This window comes from Pseudorca crassidens, chromosome 15 (genome assembly GCF_039906515.1).
Source record: "Pseudorca crassidens isolate mPseCra1 chromosome 15, mPseCra1.hap1, whole genome shotgun sequence".
In the NCBI taxonomy this organism is placed as follows: Eukaryota; Metazoa; Chordata; class Mammalia; order Artiodactyla; family Delphinidae; genus Pseudorca; species Pseudorca crassidens.
Window position 1 is genome coordinate 65,965,133 of NC_090310.1, and position 20,031 is coordinate 65,985,163.

Genomic DNA, 20,031 nt, shown 5'->3' on the forward strand with positions numbered 1-20,031 from the left:
CCCAATTTTTCCATACCTAAATGAACTAAAATATTAACACTAATTTCATTTTTACAAAGGCAACACTCAATTTATTGTGGAGCATCAGCAAAGAGGAATTAAATCATAATTTGGATTATCTTAAAAAACATTCTCCAAATTAGTCTGAAACATCTCACTTTCAAGAAATGCTAGAACAGCTAGCTGTTCAAACTATTCTTAACATTATATAAAATCTTTCGCAAGTATGTATTTTAAAACAGTGAAAATATTAAATTTACTAAAAATGTCAAAACCATTCCATTTAAAAGATCGGAAGGGGAAAACATGTTCTTAGATGCTTCTATCCCCAAATAAGAAGTCATCACAAATCAGTAAAATTCTAGAACAAGTTCCCAAGTCTTTTCCATGAAATAAGTATTTACAACTTACATTAAAATGGAACAGGATGTTATTAAGAACACACAATTATCAAAGAAATCAAGGCAAATTTTTTTTTAAAAAGCTACCCTGAGAACATCTGACTTATGGTAGGAAGTGGTGATTGTGTAAGGCTCAAGGCGTTACAACACAACTCTAAGAAACAAGTTTCTAACACTACCAATGATCAAATTCTTAACCAAGAAAAAAGTTACCTGTGACGCCTGTACTATGATTGGCACTCCTAAAACCCGCTGGCCAGTTAATCCTATTGCTAGAGGCACTGAGCTAACATCGACAAATTCCACATAAGCAATTCCTTTGGAACGTCTTGAATTTCTATCAGAAATCATCCTCACATCTCGAACCTAAAAAGAAAACACACACTTTAGGTTCTGTTTGTGCAACCATTCACAGTAAGTATAATAATTTCAAAAGACAAAAGAGGCATATCAATGATATTGCAAAGCAAGCCATTAAAAAGATTTTTTTAAATAGGTAAATTTGTAGGCCCAATTCATTTATCAACATACATCAATTCCAACACTATTAACTTCCAAGTGAGGCAAAAAGAAATGGTATCAAAAATAAATTCCCTGGACTTCGTTCAGTGGCTAAGATTCTCCACTTCCAATGCAGGGGGCCAGGTTAGATTCCTGGTCAGGGAACTAGATCCCACATGCCGCAACTAAGTTTGCATGCCGCAATTAAGACCCGATGCAGCCAAATAAATAAATACTAAAAAAAAAAAAAAAAAAAATTCCCTAAATTCCACCAAACAAAAAAATGTATTTAGATGTTTTCTAATTTTATCTGTCACACTGACAATTGCTAAAATGTTGTTTGCAGTTTCTACTTAAATTAGCTCTGTAAATAGGCTTAGATTACCTTTCCTACTGTGGAGAAAAACTCTTCCAAATCCCTTGGCCGAATTCTTGCTGCCAGCTGCATACAGAAAACGGTCCTTGCATCTCTTTCCTCAGGAGTCAGATTATCAATAGGCTCCCTAACAGGGGTAAAGAATATAGAATTAACTTTATAATTTATTCTTTTAAAATAACTCTTAATGCACATTTTCAGTAAACAGAATAAACTTTCCCGAAACCAGTTTGTCATTACTCCCAAGCCCATTTTAACTATGATGTATATAAAATGTCCATAACATAATTCAGTGTGACTCAATGCCTTCAATATGATGATAATTTCTAAATGTTTCTTCTGATAGTATCTTACATTATCAGGACCAAAGTCCACTGGCCTCTCAATCTTACAAATGGTACTCTCTCCAGGATAATAAAGGGCCAATCAGAAGCCTGAGAGTTTAATGACAGTCACAAGTAATAACCCCTGAGTCCACACTAATGTTGGACTGGTCCAAATTAGTAGAAAGGATGTTTCCCCAAAAGGAAATCATAAAATAAAATTAAGTTTCATAATCACAAATGACAAACTTGAGAGTAAAACCCCAAATGATGAAAGCTATTTGACTCTAAGAATTTTTTTTCACAAACTGAGATAGATACATGGAATACTGAGGCAGCTGTTTATCAGAATTAGATCAGTCTTACTAAGACTCTACAAATTCAATACCCGAAAAACTACTTGATGGTTGTAGAATACAGAGACAGGAACAATTAGCAAGTCAAAAATGAAAAGCAAGAGATTATCTAGCCAAATAACAATAGTGGGATTTAATCTACTCATGCTTACAAATAGATGGTGTACACTTCTAAATTTACAGAGGAAACTAAAAGTGCCCAAATATGTGAGAAAAGTAAAAGAGCACAAGAGATAAATTTAACTTAATGAACGTCAAGGAAAAATAACATTGTCTACTGACATTATTATAAATAATTCTACTAAGATTAAGGTTCTAAGTAAATCCTTAAAAATGTAAGCATAAACATGCTCTTCCTTAACCACGTTCTGGACATTCTCCGGAAGAACTTTACAAAACTCACGTTACAACCCCTTGAGAAATCTGCAAGTAATTTTAAACCTATTACCGTAACACAGCGGTACAAAGCTGACTATATCCAAAGAATGAGAACTAAATGGGAGTTTTCCCATGAAAGAAAACTAAATATTAAACAAAAACTCAGTATCTGTTACGAAGAGCGCCTTTAAGAACATTAAGGCTATCACTAAATCCTAGGGTTAGAATATGTCAAACAAGTAGACTCAAAAGTTAAAAGGTACCTTTTAAGGGAAGCCAGAACAAAAAAACAATGCTATCATGTTAACAAAACATTCCTTGAACCAAAATGGTAGACTGGATAGATCAGTCTTATCTTTTTTTAAGAGTAAAATACCTCGCAGAAACACTCAAAAACATATTACTACTACTTGAAATCAAGTCAACTCGGTTACGATTTTGGAAATTAAATACTTTTCTCAAGTAATGGAGCCAAATGATAAAACTCATGACTATTTCAACTACTTTCCCACAAGAAGTTATTTCAATAACTTAAAATTTATTAACTCCAAAGGTGAGTCAAGGCTAAAGTTTTCTACAGCTACCATTAAAAAATTTTAGACACACTGCCAACACATGAAAGAATGCTCAACATCATTAATCATTAGAGAAATGCAAATCAAAACTACAATGAGATATCACCTCACACCAGTCAGAATGGCCATCATCAAAAAATCTAGAAACAATAAATGCTGGAGAGGGTGTGGAGAAAAGGGAACACTCTTGCACTGCTGGTGGGAACGTAAATTGATACAGCCACTATGAAAAACAGTATGGAGGTTCCTTAAAAAACTACAAATATAACTACCATACGACCCAACAATCCCACTACTGGGCATATACCTTGAGAAAACCGTAATTCAAAAAGTCATGTACCACAATGTTCATTGCAGCTCTATTTACAATAGCCAGGAGATGGAAACAACCTAAGCGTCCATCATCAGATTAATGGATAAAGAAGATGTGGCACATATATACAAGAGAATATACTCAGCCATAAAAAGAAACGAAATTGAGTTATTTGTAGTGAGGTGGATGGACCTAGAGTCTGTCATACAGAGTGACGTAAGTCAGAAAGAGAAAAACAAATACCGTATGCTAACACATATATATGGAATCTAAGGAAAAAAAAAAAAAGGTCACAAAGAACCTAAGGGTAAGACGGGAATAAAGACACAGACCTACTAAAGAATGGACTTGAGGATATGGGGAGGGGGAAGGGTAAGCTGTGACAAAGTGAGAGAGTGGCATGGACATATATACACTACCAAACATAAAATAGCTAGCTAGTGGGAAGCAGCTGCATGGCACAGGGAGTTCAGCTCGGTGCTTTGTGACCACATAGAGGGGTGGGATAGGGAGTGTGGGAGACGCAAAAGGGAAGAGATATGGGAACGTATGTATACGCATAACTGATTCACTTTGTTATAAAGCAGAAACTAACACACCACTGTAAAGCAATTATACTCCAATAAAGACGTTAAAAAAAATTTTTAGCTACCATAAAAGGGAAATAAAAGCACATGTAACATCTACACATTAAAGTGGGAATTTCTGCTCTGTTCTTCTCACATGCAAGTTATTGAAAACTTAGAAATTCACATTAATAATACTAGAATTGGGGGCTTCCCTGGTGGCGCAGTGGTTGAGAGTCCGCCTGCCGATGCAGGGGACACGGGTTCGTGCCCTGGTCCGGGAAGATCCCACATGCCGCGGAGCGGCCAGACCCGTGAGCCATGGCCGCTGAGCCTGCGCATCCGGAGCCTGTGCTCCGCAACGGGAGAGGCCACAACAGTGAGACGCCCGCGTACCGCAAAAAAAAAAAAAAAGAAGAAAAAAAAGAAAAATAGTAATAATAACACTAGAATTGGACTTCCCTGGTGGCGCAGTGGTTAAGAATCCGCCTGCCAATGCAGGGGACATGGGTCCGAGCCCTGGTCTGGGAAGATCCCACATGCTGCAGAGCAACTAAGCCCGTGCGCCACAACTACTGAGCCTGCGCTCTAGAGCCCGTGAGCCACAACTACTGAAGCCCTCACGCCTAGAGGCCGTGCTCCGCAACGAGAGGCCACCGCGATGAGAAGCCCGTGCACCACAACGAAGAGTAGCCCCCGCTTGCCCCCACCAGAGAAAGCCCGCGTGCAGCAATGAAGACCCAACTCAGCCAAAAATAAATCTTTTAAAAATTAATAATACTATAACTGCAAAATGAATCAAGATTTAATATGATCCAAATTATTATTTGTCATTAAATTTAGCAGTAACATAAGTTGTAAAAACTTTATAGAAGCTAAAAGTACAAAACAAAAGAAATAGGGACAACAGTTACCTCACTGGGCTCTTGTCTTTTCTGAATGGACTTTTGCTTCGGGAGCGTCGTCTGCTGCAAGTTAAAAAGTTTCAAAAGTTACCCAAACAAGTACACCACGTTAGTTCCTTGAAAAACAATTTAAACAATTCAGAAGTATGTTTAAAAACCTTAATTTGATGCTATGAGGCAACCCAATCTTTCCTCGGATGGCACTGTTAAATTTTGGTCCGGAGCTAAAAAGGAAACACAAAATTACACTAGTTACAGGGTTAGGGTCTTGCTAAGATCGCGTTCATGCGCTCTCCAGCAAGTTTAACATTGTTTAGGCTGCTTGTTTTCCACCTCAATTATGAAGAGGAAATAAAGAGACTTTTTCTTCTCTTAACTCTATCCCAGGCAAACTGCTCTTACAGTTATCCATCCTGGACCACTGAGAGGTGCCAAGACCAAAGGTTACAGCCTCAAGATTTTTAATATTCTGAAAATGCTCAATTTTCAGTCTAGTTCTCTTGAACTACGTATTTATGAATACGTTCCTGAGATTTAGGGGGAAAAAAAAGACACAAAGTGAAAATTATCCTGAACTTCCCTCACACCAGGACTAACTATAATTAACAATTTGGTGTGCATCTTTGCAGATCCTTCCTAAGGAATATACATGTGCTCATATATACATACATATACAATATTCATGTATGTCTTCTTGTTTGAGGAACTCTTTTTTTATTTTTATTTTTTCAGGCCACACCGCATGGCTTGTGGGATCTTAGTTCCTCAACCAGGGACTGAACCCAGGCCCCAGGCAGTGAAAACGCAGAGTCCTAACCAGGGAATTCCCTTGAGGAGTTTCTTTTAAAATATAAAGGAACTAATTCTTTCCATAATCATGAAACTCCCAACTTTTTCATTTAACAGTAAGTCTCCAAGACTGCATATAAGCATATGTAGCATGTCACACACCTCAGTTCTTTTCGACAAAATAGTCCATGGTAAAGATGTGAAGGAAGGAAGTTCATCAATCCCTCAGGAAAATTCTTTTTTCGGGACTTGATATTATTAAAGGAGTGTTTTCGAAAAAGATCACAACAGTAACTTTTTAAAAAGCTTTATTCTGTAGTCTACAATATTCTAAAATGGCCCAGTAGTTTATGGCCCTTTTATTTTGAAAGACCAAACTAAGTTAAAAGGTCAGATCAGATGTCCCTTAGTGCTCATCCTGCTATCCTTTACCAGATGGGTAGCAAAATGAAAATATATAGTGGTCTTCAATCCACATTTGGATTTGTTTTCATGGACTCTATGTGCACGTATAACACCCCAAGCAGTTCCAAATAAAATTGTATTAAATGGGTCCTTTGCAAAGCACACTAAAAGTGATCATTAAGAATATATATTTACTGGACAAATAAGAGTCTATAAGCTATTTCCTTTCCCCCTCAATTATAAAAGTTTCAGTTACTGCCTTGGTAGTTAAAAATCACCTGAAACCAAACATAAGAACCAAGTGAGTTTAAGTCAGACCAGAATCACAGGCTGACTTGAAGTATTCATCACTGATCAGAGATAATAATATTCAGAATTTATTAAAGCAATCCTTCCCCCCTATTTAGTTCATTCTGGTAAAAAAGAATGCAGTAAATTTTGATCAATTGGACAAAAAGCAAAGTATTTTCTAATAAAGCACTCAGACGTAAAATAACATTGTGGTCCTTTTTAAGCTGTTAAAAAGTTTATAAAATAGTCAGCTAAGAGGACCTTAGAGAACAAGGAGTGGAATCCTTTTTATTGAAAAACCTGAATCAGAACTCCAAGTATTACTAACTTTATTGGCTTCAAATAATAACAAAACATTTCATCAATAACAGTATTGTGGGTGCTCTAATTTACATCCTCTTCTCATTCAAGACTCAATAGCCTGTCAGTGGTTACCTCCTTCTTAAAAGATGAGAAAACTAAAGCTTAAGAATGTTTCTTAGAGTGTTTAACCAATTTAAAGAGCCAAGGCTCTGATTCAGGACTGTTGTCTTTGAATTCAATCTTAATCCATTCAAGTTTTAACGTTAAAACTGTTAATTTTAACGTATCCCACAGTTTACAACAGTATATTTACTAACAGGAAAGACCATCATAAATCACTAGGGATTGTTAGACTGAACTGCTTAAAGAGTTGCAAGAAGGCTCTTTCCAAAGTCATTAATACATTTTAGCTTTTTAAAAATTACTATTAACGAAAACATTTCCAACACGTTTAACCACATCAGAATTTCCATAGTGATTCAACCTTCAAAAGCAGTTTTAGTGCGTTCTTACTATTAAAACACCTTAAATACAAAGATGTGTGATCATTATCAAGAAGCATGCACTAAATTCACAACTGGTCTGTCATTTCAGCTGAAAACAGCCACACAGACAAGATTGTTAACTATGTATTTGACTGACTATACATATTTGCAATTTGTATCCATCTGAGCTTTAAAAACTTTATGTTCAGTAAAGGATACTGTGATAGCTCAAAAACCTTTAAGCTTTCACATATTTGGCACTACAATATCAAATCTTTTTTTTAAAAGCACTTTAGTGCTTTAGTTTGAATTGGCACACAGTAATATTTTTAGATGGAGTAACAGAAAATGTTCTGCATGCCTAGTAATAAAACAAACATGTATCTGTCCACACAATGCATTTCTACTGGACTTTTCAATGCCAAAATCCTTATTTAATACTTTTTAACTAATCATATTGAAAAATAAAATTCCACAATTCAAGTCACTCCTGTTACGCTGCTATCTGTAGACCCAGCAAAATCTCTCAAACCAATATGATCATAATTATAGTTACATACTAAGGACTTCTGTAACGGCCTCTGAATCTGCGATCTCGACTTCTTGAACGGCTCCGTCTCCTTTCTTTGCTTCTACTCCGCTTCCTTTCACGGCTTTTGCTCTTTTTCCTTTCTCTATCTCTACTTCGCTTCCGTTCCTTACTTTTGCTTCTTTTTCGTTCATGACTACGACTTCTGCTCTTGCTTTTTTTCCTCCTGAGAAGAAAAAAGTCACCATTATCTTGCTGATTTAAGAATATGCAAAAAATATACTTCCTTTTATGGTCAGATATATTTTGCTATTTTTACTATCATACAATGATACATAATCACTTATGGAAAAATAATTCCTAGGTAAGGCAAACAACACCCCACCTTTGCCTTCTACTACTGAAAATCAGCAGCCAGCTGACAATGAATCATTTGAGTGAGAGGGACTATAATGACCTTTCTTGACAGTCAGCTAAAGCTTTAACAAGGAGAGAACTTATTGGTAGGTATAAATCAAAACCTGAACTTTTAAATTTTTTTTTTTTTTTTGGCCATGCTGCACAGCATGCAGGATATATCTTAACCCTGACCAAGGATCGAACCCCATGCCCCCTGCAGTGGCAGCACAGAGTCACAAACCACTGGAGTACCAGGGAAGTCCCGTGAACTTTATTTAAAAGTTCTATCATATCTGGCCAACTAAGTATAACTGTAATCCAAAACATACAGTAATAGAATCAAAGTTACAATAGAATACTTTAAGTATTAGTGTTGGATCATATAAAAAAGTTGCCATTAAATACACTAATTTCTCTTAAGCAAGCCAATTTTGACCCAATTTGCACATATTAATATTATATACTTTCAAAGGGCCATACAGGCATCACTATTTCGGTTTTTATGGGCAAAATTATTGCAAATAATGACAAAGGACAATAAAACTAATGCCGTAAAATGCAATCTGACACTCCCAGACTTCAATGTGACTTCAGATACTTTCTTTTTCAAGTTACAATGAGTACACCAGATATTGAAATATGCCATCTTTATGCCAGTTTATACAAGCCTGTAGGGTACAACCAAAAGGAAGAATCAACACCTTTATAAATCTTTATAAATTCTCAAGCTCTGAAAGGTAAAAAAGCCAGTCAGTCGTGTATCTTCCTGTTCATTTCTGTATTCCTCACAGCATACCACCCACTCAATTCCATAATTTTTATAATCTGTACCTCTGTCATCACCCAAATTTTAGAGGTGCCTTCAGATATTTCAATATATATTGAAAGACATTTCAAATTAAACTTATCCACTTAAATGTCATTTTGTAGTGGCTAAAAGATTATGAAACATTTTGACAACTACATCATTTGGAAATTGAATTAACTGTTTAGTCCTTATCAAAGCAAAGTTAGCACAAGAGCAATTGAAGTCTGCCTCAGAGAACCTGTAAGCAGGTCATCTTAGAGTGCATTGAAAATAGAAAATGAAGACACCCACCTTCTGGAATCTTGAAACCCACACTCCAATCACAAGGAGATGTAGAGCTTTCCAAGGAGGCAGAAACTTTGTCTAAAATTTCAAGATAATCCACCTGACTGTCAGAAATGTATATGCTAGGTAGCACATGACAGAAAATTAGGCTACACTCATTACTTATACAGAAGTCATCAAAGCAATGCCCAGAAGGGCAACAGATAACATTCCAACTTTGTTGCCTAAAAACCTGAAACTATCTCTTAGACTAAAGAATTCTGAGATAGCTATAATCAAAAATCCTAAATATTATCAATTAGGGGACAAAGTAAAAACTCCATCCCCCACAAAAAGGACAAATAAAATTTTGCTCTGCTTATAATGGCCCATTGCAGAGAGGCAGCCAACCTCCCAAATTACCTCTTTTTAGGCCCAAAGTTTATTGCGCCAAAGGAAAGGACTTGAAAATTGGAGAGCTAATTTCAACTTAAGGTCTTCCTAGGACTTTTTATAAATGAGTCCCCACCCACATCTGAAGGCAACCCCAGACAGGTAAAAAGACAGCAACATACTAAGACATTCAGAAATATAATCCTCTTTATAAAGCCCAGACAAAAATTTAAGGGTGCAAGAAAGCAGTGTACTTCTCTATAACAAGATGAAGCTTCAAAGAACATTTATTAAGTTAACTAAAGAAGGGTTATCAAAATCCACACTAATAGTCAAATCCTGTTACAACTTAAAAGGGACTTTCCAAAGTCTTTAGTGGCAGTGGAATTTTGTACTGAACATCATTGAAGTAAATGGTCCACTGGGCTGGGCCTTTGGACTTTTTGGTTATATGGCCTCTGCTGTAAAGGTGTTTTGCTATAACTGGATTTGACCTCTTCCATGTAAGAAGATCTAAATTTTAAATGCAAAGTACTCTGGAAAATAAGAAAAAAAATAGAAAAGTCATTTATTCCAAAATTTATAGATAATCCACACCACAGTAGCCAATATATTTCAACTGTGTCATTTATTGTTTTTTATCCTTTTTTGAGAAATTCCAAAAGAGCTTAACTGAATGGATGCTGGTTGCGACTTTGCAAAACTGGTTATACTAACAAATAATACTCCCATGAAGGCAAGCGCGGGTACTTAAAAAGGCATACTTTGAGGTCTTGCCAAGCTCAGGAGTATAGCTTTTCAGAAAGAAGGCTAATAGACAACCAATTTGCGTTAATATTAAACTTAGTTCCTTTTACTATTACCTGAAATCAATTGAGTGTATGTACTGAGAATTACTATTTTTTAAAAGAAAACATGTACTAGTCAACTCTCAATTTCTCATAATGTGCATTTTCTTACTACCTTAAAACTACATCCCAATACTCAATGGCTTTTAAAAAAACAATGAAGTTTTAGGATGAAAAATGCACACGGCACGTTCCTTTGGTTAAGAGACCTAATTTATACTAAAAACTAATACACAAGAACATTCTGCTTGTTTTATAATTTATGCCTAAATACAAAAATTTTTTTCTAGGTAACTTTTAAATTAATTTGAAAGATTAATTCCCTTCAGAAAAAAAATGGGTGAACAGTTACTGACTGACCAAGGGAGTCATTTATTTAATCAGCTTTAACTGAGAATGAGGAGAATGAGAAGTCTGACAAGAGAAATAATATGTACATTTAAAAAGAAACTAGATGATAGCTGTAGTTTTGAAAAGGTTCTTCCCTTAAACAAAGAATCCTATGGCCAATTAAATTGTCCATTCTTCTATTTAGTCCCATTGGACTCTTTACATTATATATATAAACACCACTAAGTAAGCACCAGTCATTGAGAGCTTAATGCTAAATTTCCTTGTAAAAGACTGGTAGTCTTAATGAGCTTAGTTGTAGGATGATTAACAAATATAAACTGGAGATGGTATTAGTAGCAAGAAATGACATGTAAGAATGGTACAACAAAGAAGGCATGTGCCCTATAGTGTAGGTCCTCATTCTTTTGGCACTTAGAGTGAGATCTTTATCCATCCACTTGGCCTGATATCTAGAGACTGAATAATTTCAATTTATATGGTTACCCCTTCCTGGGTTTTCTTTTGATTACAGAATTGCAAATCACAACGATTAATTAGGAAACTTACTTTGGTAAAAGGTCTAAAATCAGAGGACATTACACCACGCAAAGATTGGTTGACTGCCTCAAATCATAACAATTCAAGACTAAACCCAACCCAATACCCCAACATGATTAGTGAGGAGCTATAACAGACTCCCACCCAAACAGAATAAATATAGGACATGTCCTACAAATTGCATCATTTTGATCCATTACAATATTCTAGGGGTAAGAATATCGGTGTAGCAAAACCTGGACAATCCAGTCTATGTCCTCATCTATTTTATGAAATTATATTAACCTACCTTACAAACCTATCCTACCTTGTGAGGATATTGAGGTAGTATATTATGAAGCACTTAGAGCTCTTAGAAGGAAGCACCAAAAAGAAGCAAATAAGTGGCTTATTCTACATCACTTTTCATTATGCATTATGGGGTCATAAACATGACAGAGCGTTTGAATATGACATTACGAAGGCTAATAAAACGTCTTAATGCTTATAATACAGAGCATGTGATGTTAAGACTCAAATGATTTTAGAGCTGAAGGAAAACTCCAAGAACAGGATCAAATTTTATAAAGCACACCTATTTAGACTTCTTGTATACCATACTCTGTACTAGTCTGTATCAGAGTTCCTATTAAGGGTTACTTCTTTAACCTAAATGACACGCATAAATATTCATAGCTTTTTGAAACTCCATTCTCACTATTAAGTCTGTCAGAGTTTAAAAAGCTTAAGAGGACGAAAGAGGAACATTAAGAAGTACTTAAGTGTGCTATAACATTACTACAAAAAGAACCTTTAGGAGCATCAAGGAGCATAAATAATTCACAGCTCTGACTCTTTCAGTAATTTAGGACAAACAATACTTCTCCACAGCCTGGTTATTACCTTCTTCTTTCTAACTATCTTCAGTGGATATAACAGTTTTACTGATAACATTGATAAAATAATATTAAACCAAAGTTAATAAATTTAAGACAAAAGACAAGCTCTAACACTAGAACTCTTATGCAGATTGTCATGGATGGACTTGGAGGGGAAGGTGTCCAAAAAGTTCCTGACACCAATTCCTGAAATTAAGGGAAGAGTCCACAGTTTTACATCCTCAAATAGTGTCTCATCCCAGAAAGTAAAGAACCTACTTTTCTAAAAAAGGCAAAGAAACCCTTCAGGAGAGAACCTTGGGTTTGATGCTTTAGCCACAGGAATACAACTTAAAAAATCAATCACATATAGCTCCCCCCAACCCAAGTCCCTTCTTAAAACTTACTTTTTGCTACGTTCTTCATGGCCGTTGGCACTGCTCAACTTGTTCTCATCCTAAGCAGGGTTGATAGAAGAACATCATGAGGACGAAGTGGTAACATTTCAAGTTGTCAAAGGGTAAAGGGAATAGGAATAAGAAAATACAAAACAATTTTAAAACTAATTACTTATTTACAGTTTAACATGGAAGGCTATAAAAAAATTTAGATGGATATGTGTTTAACCACTTTGTTGCTTACAAATTAAGTCATCAAGATACAAAAATAAAAATGCATATTAACACGTCAAATTTTATTTTCTTACATAGTTAGATAGTAAGTTATCCAGATTTACAGTGTTGAAGTGGTTAAATAGAATTTCTATAAAACATGAATGAAGTCCTGTTGAGTTTTATTCCATGTGCTATGGCCCCTTTGGTCAGTACCATGGCTCTATTTCTGCCTAAGCCCCATGTGGCCATGCTAGCAGCCAGCCACTATCGATTTCCTGTGACCGATGCCATTCCTGAGATCTTCGCCCATTTCCGTTGGAGGGTTGGGACTGTAAGAGCTTGATGCCACCTCTGTCACACATCTCGCCCTGAAGCAAACAGGGATTCACACTGCTTTAGTAATGTTGACTCCCAAGAACCCAAGAAAGTCAATTAATAATCGACCAGTCCTACTTCCATACCTGTTTACATGGAATTACATCCATGTTAAACTAAGACAGAATCTTAACATTAAAATAGAAAGTAGCGCTTCAAGAGTCTAAGCATTACAAAACTACATACACTATTCAAAGCTTTAAAGAATTCATCCAAATTGGTACCACATGGTCGAGCTATACACTCCAAAAACAAATGTATTATTTTTAAAAGGTTTAGCGCAATGTTTATTTTAAAGTTTGATCACATCAGTTATAGGAGTATAAGTGCTAATTTACAAAGCTTACAGTTTGTGACATCAGTGATAACGCATGCATACTGCTATTTTCACCACCAACTGGTGAAAGAATGAAAAGACACTTTTACTGTGATACTGAAATGGGTCAAAGACTGTATTATTAGTCAAAATAACTCCTTTGTAGTTTTGTGTGTGAAATATGACAGGGACTAATTAAAAATAAAACAATATGGAGAACAGTTAAAACAGTCATCAAGTGACTCAAGTTGTGATATTGCCTCTTTTGCTTTAAGAATTTGTTTTATTCAGGGATCCAAGAATTTTGGTAATTTTTAACTGAGCAGATCATCACCTGCCTGTTTTAATATTGACTATTACCAGTCTCATGTATAGGATAAATTTTTAAATCTCACCCATTTCTTCTTGTAAGACTTGTCTTATTTAAAGATTTGCTTGCCACAGACTGGTTATGCTGTGTTATTCTTGGACCCCTGCTGCTTTCCCAAACCACTACATTCACCTTTTTGCTATACCAAACTGGAGCTGGTAATTCTTAGTTGAGTCATTTTACCTAGGGGACCACGGTACAGCGATAAGTCACTCAATTACTACCTTATGATTGACAGTTCACACTGGAATCAAAGGTGAATTCATGGGAGTAGAGGTGAGATATCGTTAGGCAAGTCTACAAAGAGAGATAGATGGGCATTTATTCATCACGCTGAAGTGAAACTACTGCACAATATTATTACATCAATAGCATATATTTACTTTTGTAAGTTACACTTAATGCATCTCTGATAAGATAAATCAAGAGGGCTCCGGGGAGGTTAGTTTACATTTCAGCAGTAGTTTCGTGAATAATGCTAAATTAAGAAATAGATAAACCTCACCGACTTGTTTTTTCTCACCTTCTTGTAAGGAGCCTCAAGCATTGCTTCAATATCAATATCGTCTGCCATTTTCTCTGAACGCCTAGGTAAAGAATAAGAATGAAAAATTCAATGAGTAAACAATTTTAAATTTTGCTAAATTTCCTTCTTACCGGACATATTCCAAAACTTCCGAGACGCCCCACAAAACGACTAAGGTGGCACGACGCACTTTAGTAGGCTTGACAATTAAACCTGAAATGTCCCCAAGACCGAACACGCTAAAGCAGATTAAGTATCCGACTTTTAAAAAGCCTGTAATGCCTCAAAAAACAACCCGAGAGCATCGAACGAAAGCTCCTCTTTCCGCGCAAAAACCCGCGCTGCCATTTTAGGGGCAAAGGGAAACTCCCTCGGTTGGGAGGAGTTCGGTGCCAAGACAGCATTCGGCTGGCGCCATGTTGGGAGGTCGCGGTCGTCGCAGGCCTCGAAGGGACAGGTCGCCATCTGCCCGAGGCCTCTCTGGAGCCCATGCCACCCGAAAACCCTGAAATCTACCCGACCGAAAAAGAAGGGCGCGGTCTTCGAAATGAAGCCCATTTCTCGAAAGCCTGCCCCCCCCACCCCGTCGCTTAAGACCACCTAAGGAGTGCCCCTCAACCCAGAAAAGAACCACACCTCAGAAAAGCCCTGCAAATACGGGGGTCCGCGACGCCTCCTTACCTGTGCGGGCTTTCGGGGCCCCAGCGGTGCTCGTATTCGGAAAGAGGGGGGTTGCTACTGCCGCCGCTGTTGCTACTGTTAAGCCGCTAGGCCCAGGCCGCAGTACCACCCAGCCCAAATTTCGGGCTCCGAGGGCGGATAGGCCCAAGAGAATCTAAAAGAAACAATGGGATTAGAGGAGCCCGCGCGGGAGTTCAGGAAAGCGGCTTCGGCAGCGGAGGATCCACCCCGGCGACAGCGTCGGCAAGCTCTCTGAAATGGCGGCCGCGGCTTCCCTGTACTAACATTCACCAACAGAGATACACACACACAAACACACGGGGCCTCACAGAGCCCTCAGCACGGGCTCTCGCGAGAAGCTGCTCTTAGTTTCAGTCCGGAGCAGCGGAAATATCGCGAGATCTAGCCATAGGGCCCAGCGACCGTGGCCTAATCTCGCGCAATGATTGCGCCACGGATATTCCCATCCCCCACTCAGAGAGGCGCTTTTGACCCCCCCCTCCAGATTGGCGTCCACATTTCGCGAGATCGCTCAAGTTGCTAGCGCAAAGACGGTTGGTACGTTTCCTGTCAATCTTCTAGAAAACTCACCGTTGAGTGGAGCATGGTGGTCACCGCCCCCTCGTGGCACCTCCCAGCGACTATCAGAAGGTTTCTCCCTCAGCGTTGACGGCTTTCCACCCCTCCCGCGAGCCTCCCATCTAGATGTCTGTCAAGGTCGCCATAAAGCAACCTAGTCCATATGGCGATAGAATAAAACGAAGACGCTCATGTATAGATTATCCGCCGGGGTGAAGATGGAGTGAAAAGCATGTGAGAGAGAAGTCGAAAAGAGACGTACAGGCGTAGGGAGCTAAGGGTGTAGAATAAAAAATTAGATTTCTCGGCCTTGTGGAGCCGGTGGACTAGGCACTGCGGCGACTGTCGAGCTGCAAAACAGCCTTGGAAGTAGTGGAAAAAGGCAAAGTGAAGGTGAAAAAACACTGCTTCTCTTGGCAGTGGACCAGCTTTGTGACCCTCGAATTTATAGTCTGGCCTTGTGTCGGGGTTGCTGTTGTTTCTTCAAAAATGTCCCCCATCCCCCTGGAACTTGGCTTGTCGCCCCTGAAGTCTCCCAGATGCCTGGCAGTTAGAGTGTACATTCACCGCTTGTTCTTTGGTCTACACGGTGAAAAAGCGGAGGGCAGAGAGATCATTGACTATAAGACTTTTAATTCTAAGATAAAAATGCTTGAAAAAATTTGGAAAGATAACTTAAAAGCAACAAATCTTGAGGAAGAAAATCTTTTTTTTCTTTTTTAAGGGAGAAAATCTTGAAGTCTGTTGACAGCTTAATGATTGAGGGCAAAGATTTGAAATGAGTTTGTAACTGCTTCAGCACTGTGACCGTGGGCAAGTAAATTAACCTCTCAGAGCCTACCCTCCCTTTCCTCCTGTGAAGAGTATAGTATAATTACTTAACTTCTTGATCTTGACATAGGCCGATAATGCTCACTAGTGAATTCTCAGCGCTTAGCCACATACCCAGCCGGGTGGACACGTAATAAATGAATGAATGAATGAAAGCCTAATAGTGTAGTGAGGATTGAATGAGGTAATAGCTGTAAAATGCCTGGCAAATATTTAATCCTCAAAACAGTTAACTTCTGTTATTTCTAAACAAAATTATTTAGAGGAAAGTATAGAGAGGCTTTCCATTTCGGATTAACTTTCCACTCAGGTGTTCCTTTAAGAGGGTTAATAGATTTTGCATAATTAGTAATATTCCCTTCTTTTCCTAAAAACTCAGATCCTCTTTTCATTTTTTATTTTATTATTTTTAATATTTATTTAGTTAGTTGCATCGGGTCTTAGTTGCGGCAGGCGGGCTGCTTAGTTGCAGCTTGCCGGCTTCTTAGTTGAGGCACGTGGGCTTAGTTGCAGCATGCATGTGGGATCTGGTTCCCTGGCCAGAGATCAAACCCGGGCCCCCTGCATTGGGAGCACAGTCTTAACCACTGCGCCACCAGGAAAGTCCGTTTTTTAAATGTTGAAAATCACCACATTATATTGACGCATAATATATCAGAAAAGACAAACTAGCCTTTGCCTTTCTTTTCCCTTTAAGTGTTGTGACTTGTTAATTGTGCCAATATTAAAGCATAGGTGGTAGCCCCTGCTTAATTTTTTTCTTTGTTTGGGAACATGACAGAATTCGACCTTAACCTCTAGACTTCTTATTTGAGAAGAGAAAGGATTTAAGCTCTAAGTCACTTGAGTATTGAATATCCCTTAAATTGTTTTCTGTTCCAGGAATATCAGAGTGAACCTGGCAAGTGAGCACACAATCAAGAAACATCTGCTGGAAAACTCAGTCTCTAAAACAAAAGTATTTTTATATATTTAAAAGAAAATATTAAAAACATAATATGCTTTTCATTCTCTTTGCAAAACCTCTCTCGCTCTGTCTGGCTCATGGACTCATTGCCCTTTCATCATTTTGTTCTCGAGTCATTTGCAGTGAAGGTCATTGGGTTAAATCATCACCAGCACCAAGAATATCATTCTATCTTAAAACTTACGAAGAGGAGACCACAGCATAACTAAGTGCCAGGGATAAAGGAGGTAACAGATAATTTTGAGAATTTGGCTGAAAATTAAATATACTTTGCCAATGTGAGTTTTTTAATGTCCATGTATGATTTTTATGGACAGGGGATGCTATTTTTCACACTTGCATTTTAAAAACTAATATTCAACTTATATAGTAAGTGCATTTTGTCCAGTTTTCCTTGAGTCTTTAAGACTGACTTAGAAAATTTGTTTTATTTATGAATCTAACTAAATAAAATTTTAGAATCATCTTCACTTTTTCTGTTAATATTGAGTTAAATTCCAGTTGAATGGACTAAACTCCCTTCAAAAACTCAGTCCCATTTATGTTAGGCAAGTTTCTTCAAATTTAGTATGCTATCAATTTAACATGATGTATTATTTTTTAGTATTTTAAAACTTTCCGAAGTATGTAAACAATTCTTCTAAATCTAAAAAATTAAAATCACAAAGTGAGTTTTAAAACTTCTTCTTTTTTTTTTTTTTTTTACACAGTCCAGGTCTTTTATTTTCTTTACACCCATCATGCCATGAATTCATAGGGAATGGGCTCCAACAGTTCAGGCTCCTTTCCATTGGTTCTCACGAAGTGTGCTTCTCTGGGTGGAGCAGGCTGGCGCTTCAGTTGAACCCAAGTACCTTTCTCTTTGGCTTCCTTCTTTTTCTGATCATTTTCCTTCACCCGTTTCAGGAAGCTATCCCGGCTCTTAGAGTGCTTAATATGCTCGATACGCACATTAATTCTCTTGGCAAGAATCTTCCCCTTAACTTGTTTGCTTACAATGATGCCAACAGCATGCTGGGTAACACTGTAGACTCTCCCAGTTTTGCCATGGTAACATTTGTGGGGCATTCCTTTTTGAACAGTGCCCATTCCCTTGATATCTACAATATCACCTTTCTTGTAGATTCGCATGTATGTGGCCAAAGGAACAACTCCATGTTTTCTAAAAGGCCTAGAGAACATGTAGCGGGTGCCCCTCCTCTTTCCCTTTGTGTTGGTCATTTTGGCAAATTACTGGAAGATGGCGGTTCCGGCCGAAAAGAAGTTAAAACTTCTTAAACTATTCTAATGTAGTCTCATACCTTTCCAATTAAAATCACAAATCTCAAGTCAATTACTCAATCACACATTTTTTATTTGAATTTCTAGTATGCCAAGTTCCCTTAAACATTACAATTTTTTTAAATTTATTTATTTAATTTATTTATTTTTGGCTGGGTTGGGTCTTCGTTGCTGTGTGCGGGCTTTCTCTAGTTGCGGTGAGCAGGAGCTACTCTTCACTGCGGTGGCTACCCTTCATTGCGGTGGCTACTCTTGCTGCAGAGCATGGGCTCTAGAGTGCAGGCTCAGCAGTTGTGGCACACGGGCTTAGCTGCTCCGCGACATGTGGGATCTTCCAGGACCAGGGATCGAACCCGTGTTCCCTGAATGGGCAGGTGGATTCCTAACCACTGCGCCACCAGGGAAGCTCCTAAACATTACAATTTTTTTTTTTTTTTTTTTTTGCGGTACACGGGCCTCTCACCGTTGTGGCCCCTCCCGCTGCGGAGTACAGGCTACGGACGCGCAGGCTCAGCAGCCATGGCTCACTGGCCCAGCCGCTCCGCAGCACGCGGGATCCTCCCGGACCGGGGCACGAACCCGTGCCCCCTGCATCGGCAGGCGGACTCTCAACCACTGCGCCACCAGGGAAGCCCTAAACATTACAATTTAAATACAGATACATACAAACTATTCTTAACCTTAATATGAAAGTTTTAAGACTTTAAACTTACCTGTATAAAAAGGACATAGAAGGGTTTTACTATTTTTGAGTTTAACATTCCAAGAGAATTCAGATATTATCTTAGCGGACCAAGGTTCCTGATGGGCCAGAGTTTCTGACCTGGACCAAACACTGTGTCTGCATGGTTTCCCAGACAGATTCCAGCAATTCTTGAGCCACTGAGGGCACAATGAGATTTCCCCCCACCCCGCCCCGCCTTAAGTTTCCATAACAATGAGAAACTCAATCCCGTTTCATACTGATGGAGGTAATTTTGCCACCCATATGACTTTTGCCTGATTTGAGCAGATCGAATCATGCCCCTCCCCCCACCCCCACTTTGTGCTTGATTTTCTAATAAATCTACTTAGAGATTGAATTTGGCATTTGTTTCAAATACTTGCCTGTCTACTGGCAATAATGTCAGTGTCATTGTAGTGACATATCCAAAAGGAATTTGCATAAATTTGTAAATGGTTAGTCATTAAAAGATGAGCCGTTGCAGGGTTACATCACCAGCCACTTATTTGTCCCCCCGTCCATCCGATGAACAGAAGGATTGTGCAAGGGGCTTCCCTGGTGGCTCAGTGGCTAAGAATCTGCCTGCCAATGCAGGGGACACGGGTTTGAGCACCGGTCTGGGAAGATGCCACATGCTGCGGAGCAACTAAGCCCGTGTGCCGCAACTACTGAGCCTGTGCTCTAGAGCCCGCAAGCCACAACTACGAGCGCGTGTGCCGCAACCACTGAAGCCCGCGCCTAGAGCCTGTGCTCCGCAACAAGAGAAGCCACCGCAACGAGAAGCCCGCGCACCATAATAAAGAGTAGCCCC

The 20,031-nt window shown here is 38.4% G+C and overlaps 2 protein-coding genes and 1 long non-coding RNA gene across 12 annotated transcripts in view; 1 reads left to right on the plus strand and 2 right to left on the minus strand.

Moving 5' to 3' along the window:
• RBM39 (RNA binding motif protein 39) overlaps positions 1-15,161 on the minus strand; it is a 30,593-nt gene extending 15,432 nt beyond the window's left edge. For 2 of the 10 annotated variants that reach the window (XM_067707976.1, XM_067707972.1), the window contains exons 1-8: positions 14,839-15,161; positions 14,155-14,218; positions 12,364-12,413; positions 7,528-7,722; positions 4,853-4,918; positions 4,704-4,757; positions 1,288-1,405; positions 615-767 (exon numbers count right to left, since the gene is read on the minus strand). In XM_067707976.1, the coding sequence (XP_067564077.1) occupies positions 615-767; positions 1,288-1,405; positions 4,704-4,757; positions 4,853-4,918; positions 7,528-7,722; positions 12,364-12,413; positions 14,155-14,205 (687 nt within the window). In that variant the 5' untranslated portion in view covers positions 14,206-14,218; positions 14,839-15,161. Of the gene's footprint in view, positions 1-614; positions 768-1,287; positions 1,406-4,703; positions 4,758-4,852; positions 4,919-7,527; positions 7,723-8,990; positions 9,067-12,359; positions 13,929-14,154; positions 14,219-14,838 lie in introns of those variants that run through there. The other 8 variants (XM_067707981.1, XM_067707977.1, XM_067707973.1 and 5 more) reach the window with 7 other exon arrangements.
• A 338-nt stretch (positions 15,162-15,499) lies between these two features.
• Positions 15,500-17,270, plus strand: LOC137206443 (uncharacterized). Its single transcript, XR_010934651.1, has 2 exons — positions 15,500-15,810; positions 17,131-17,270. It is a non-coding gene; the product is annotated as an uncharacterized lncRNA (long non-coding RNA).
• Positions 17,271-17,896: 626 nt separating this feature from the next.
• LOC137206444 (large ribosomal subunit protein eL21-like) lies at positions 17,897-18,479 on the minus strand. The gene has a single exon (XM_067705180.1). The coding sequence runs from the start codon at positions 18,434-18,436 to the stop codon at positions 17,954-17,956; it is 483 nt and encodes a 160-aa protein (XP_067561281.1). The 5' UTR covers positions 18,437-18,479; the 3' UTR covers positions 17,897-17,953.
• Positions 18,480-20,031: the final 1,552 nt, after the last annotated feature.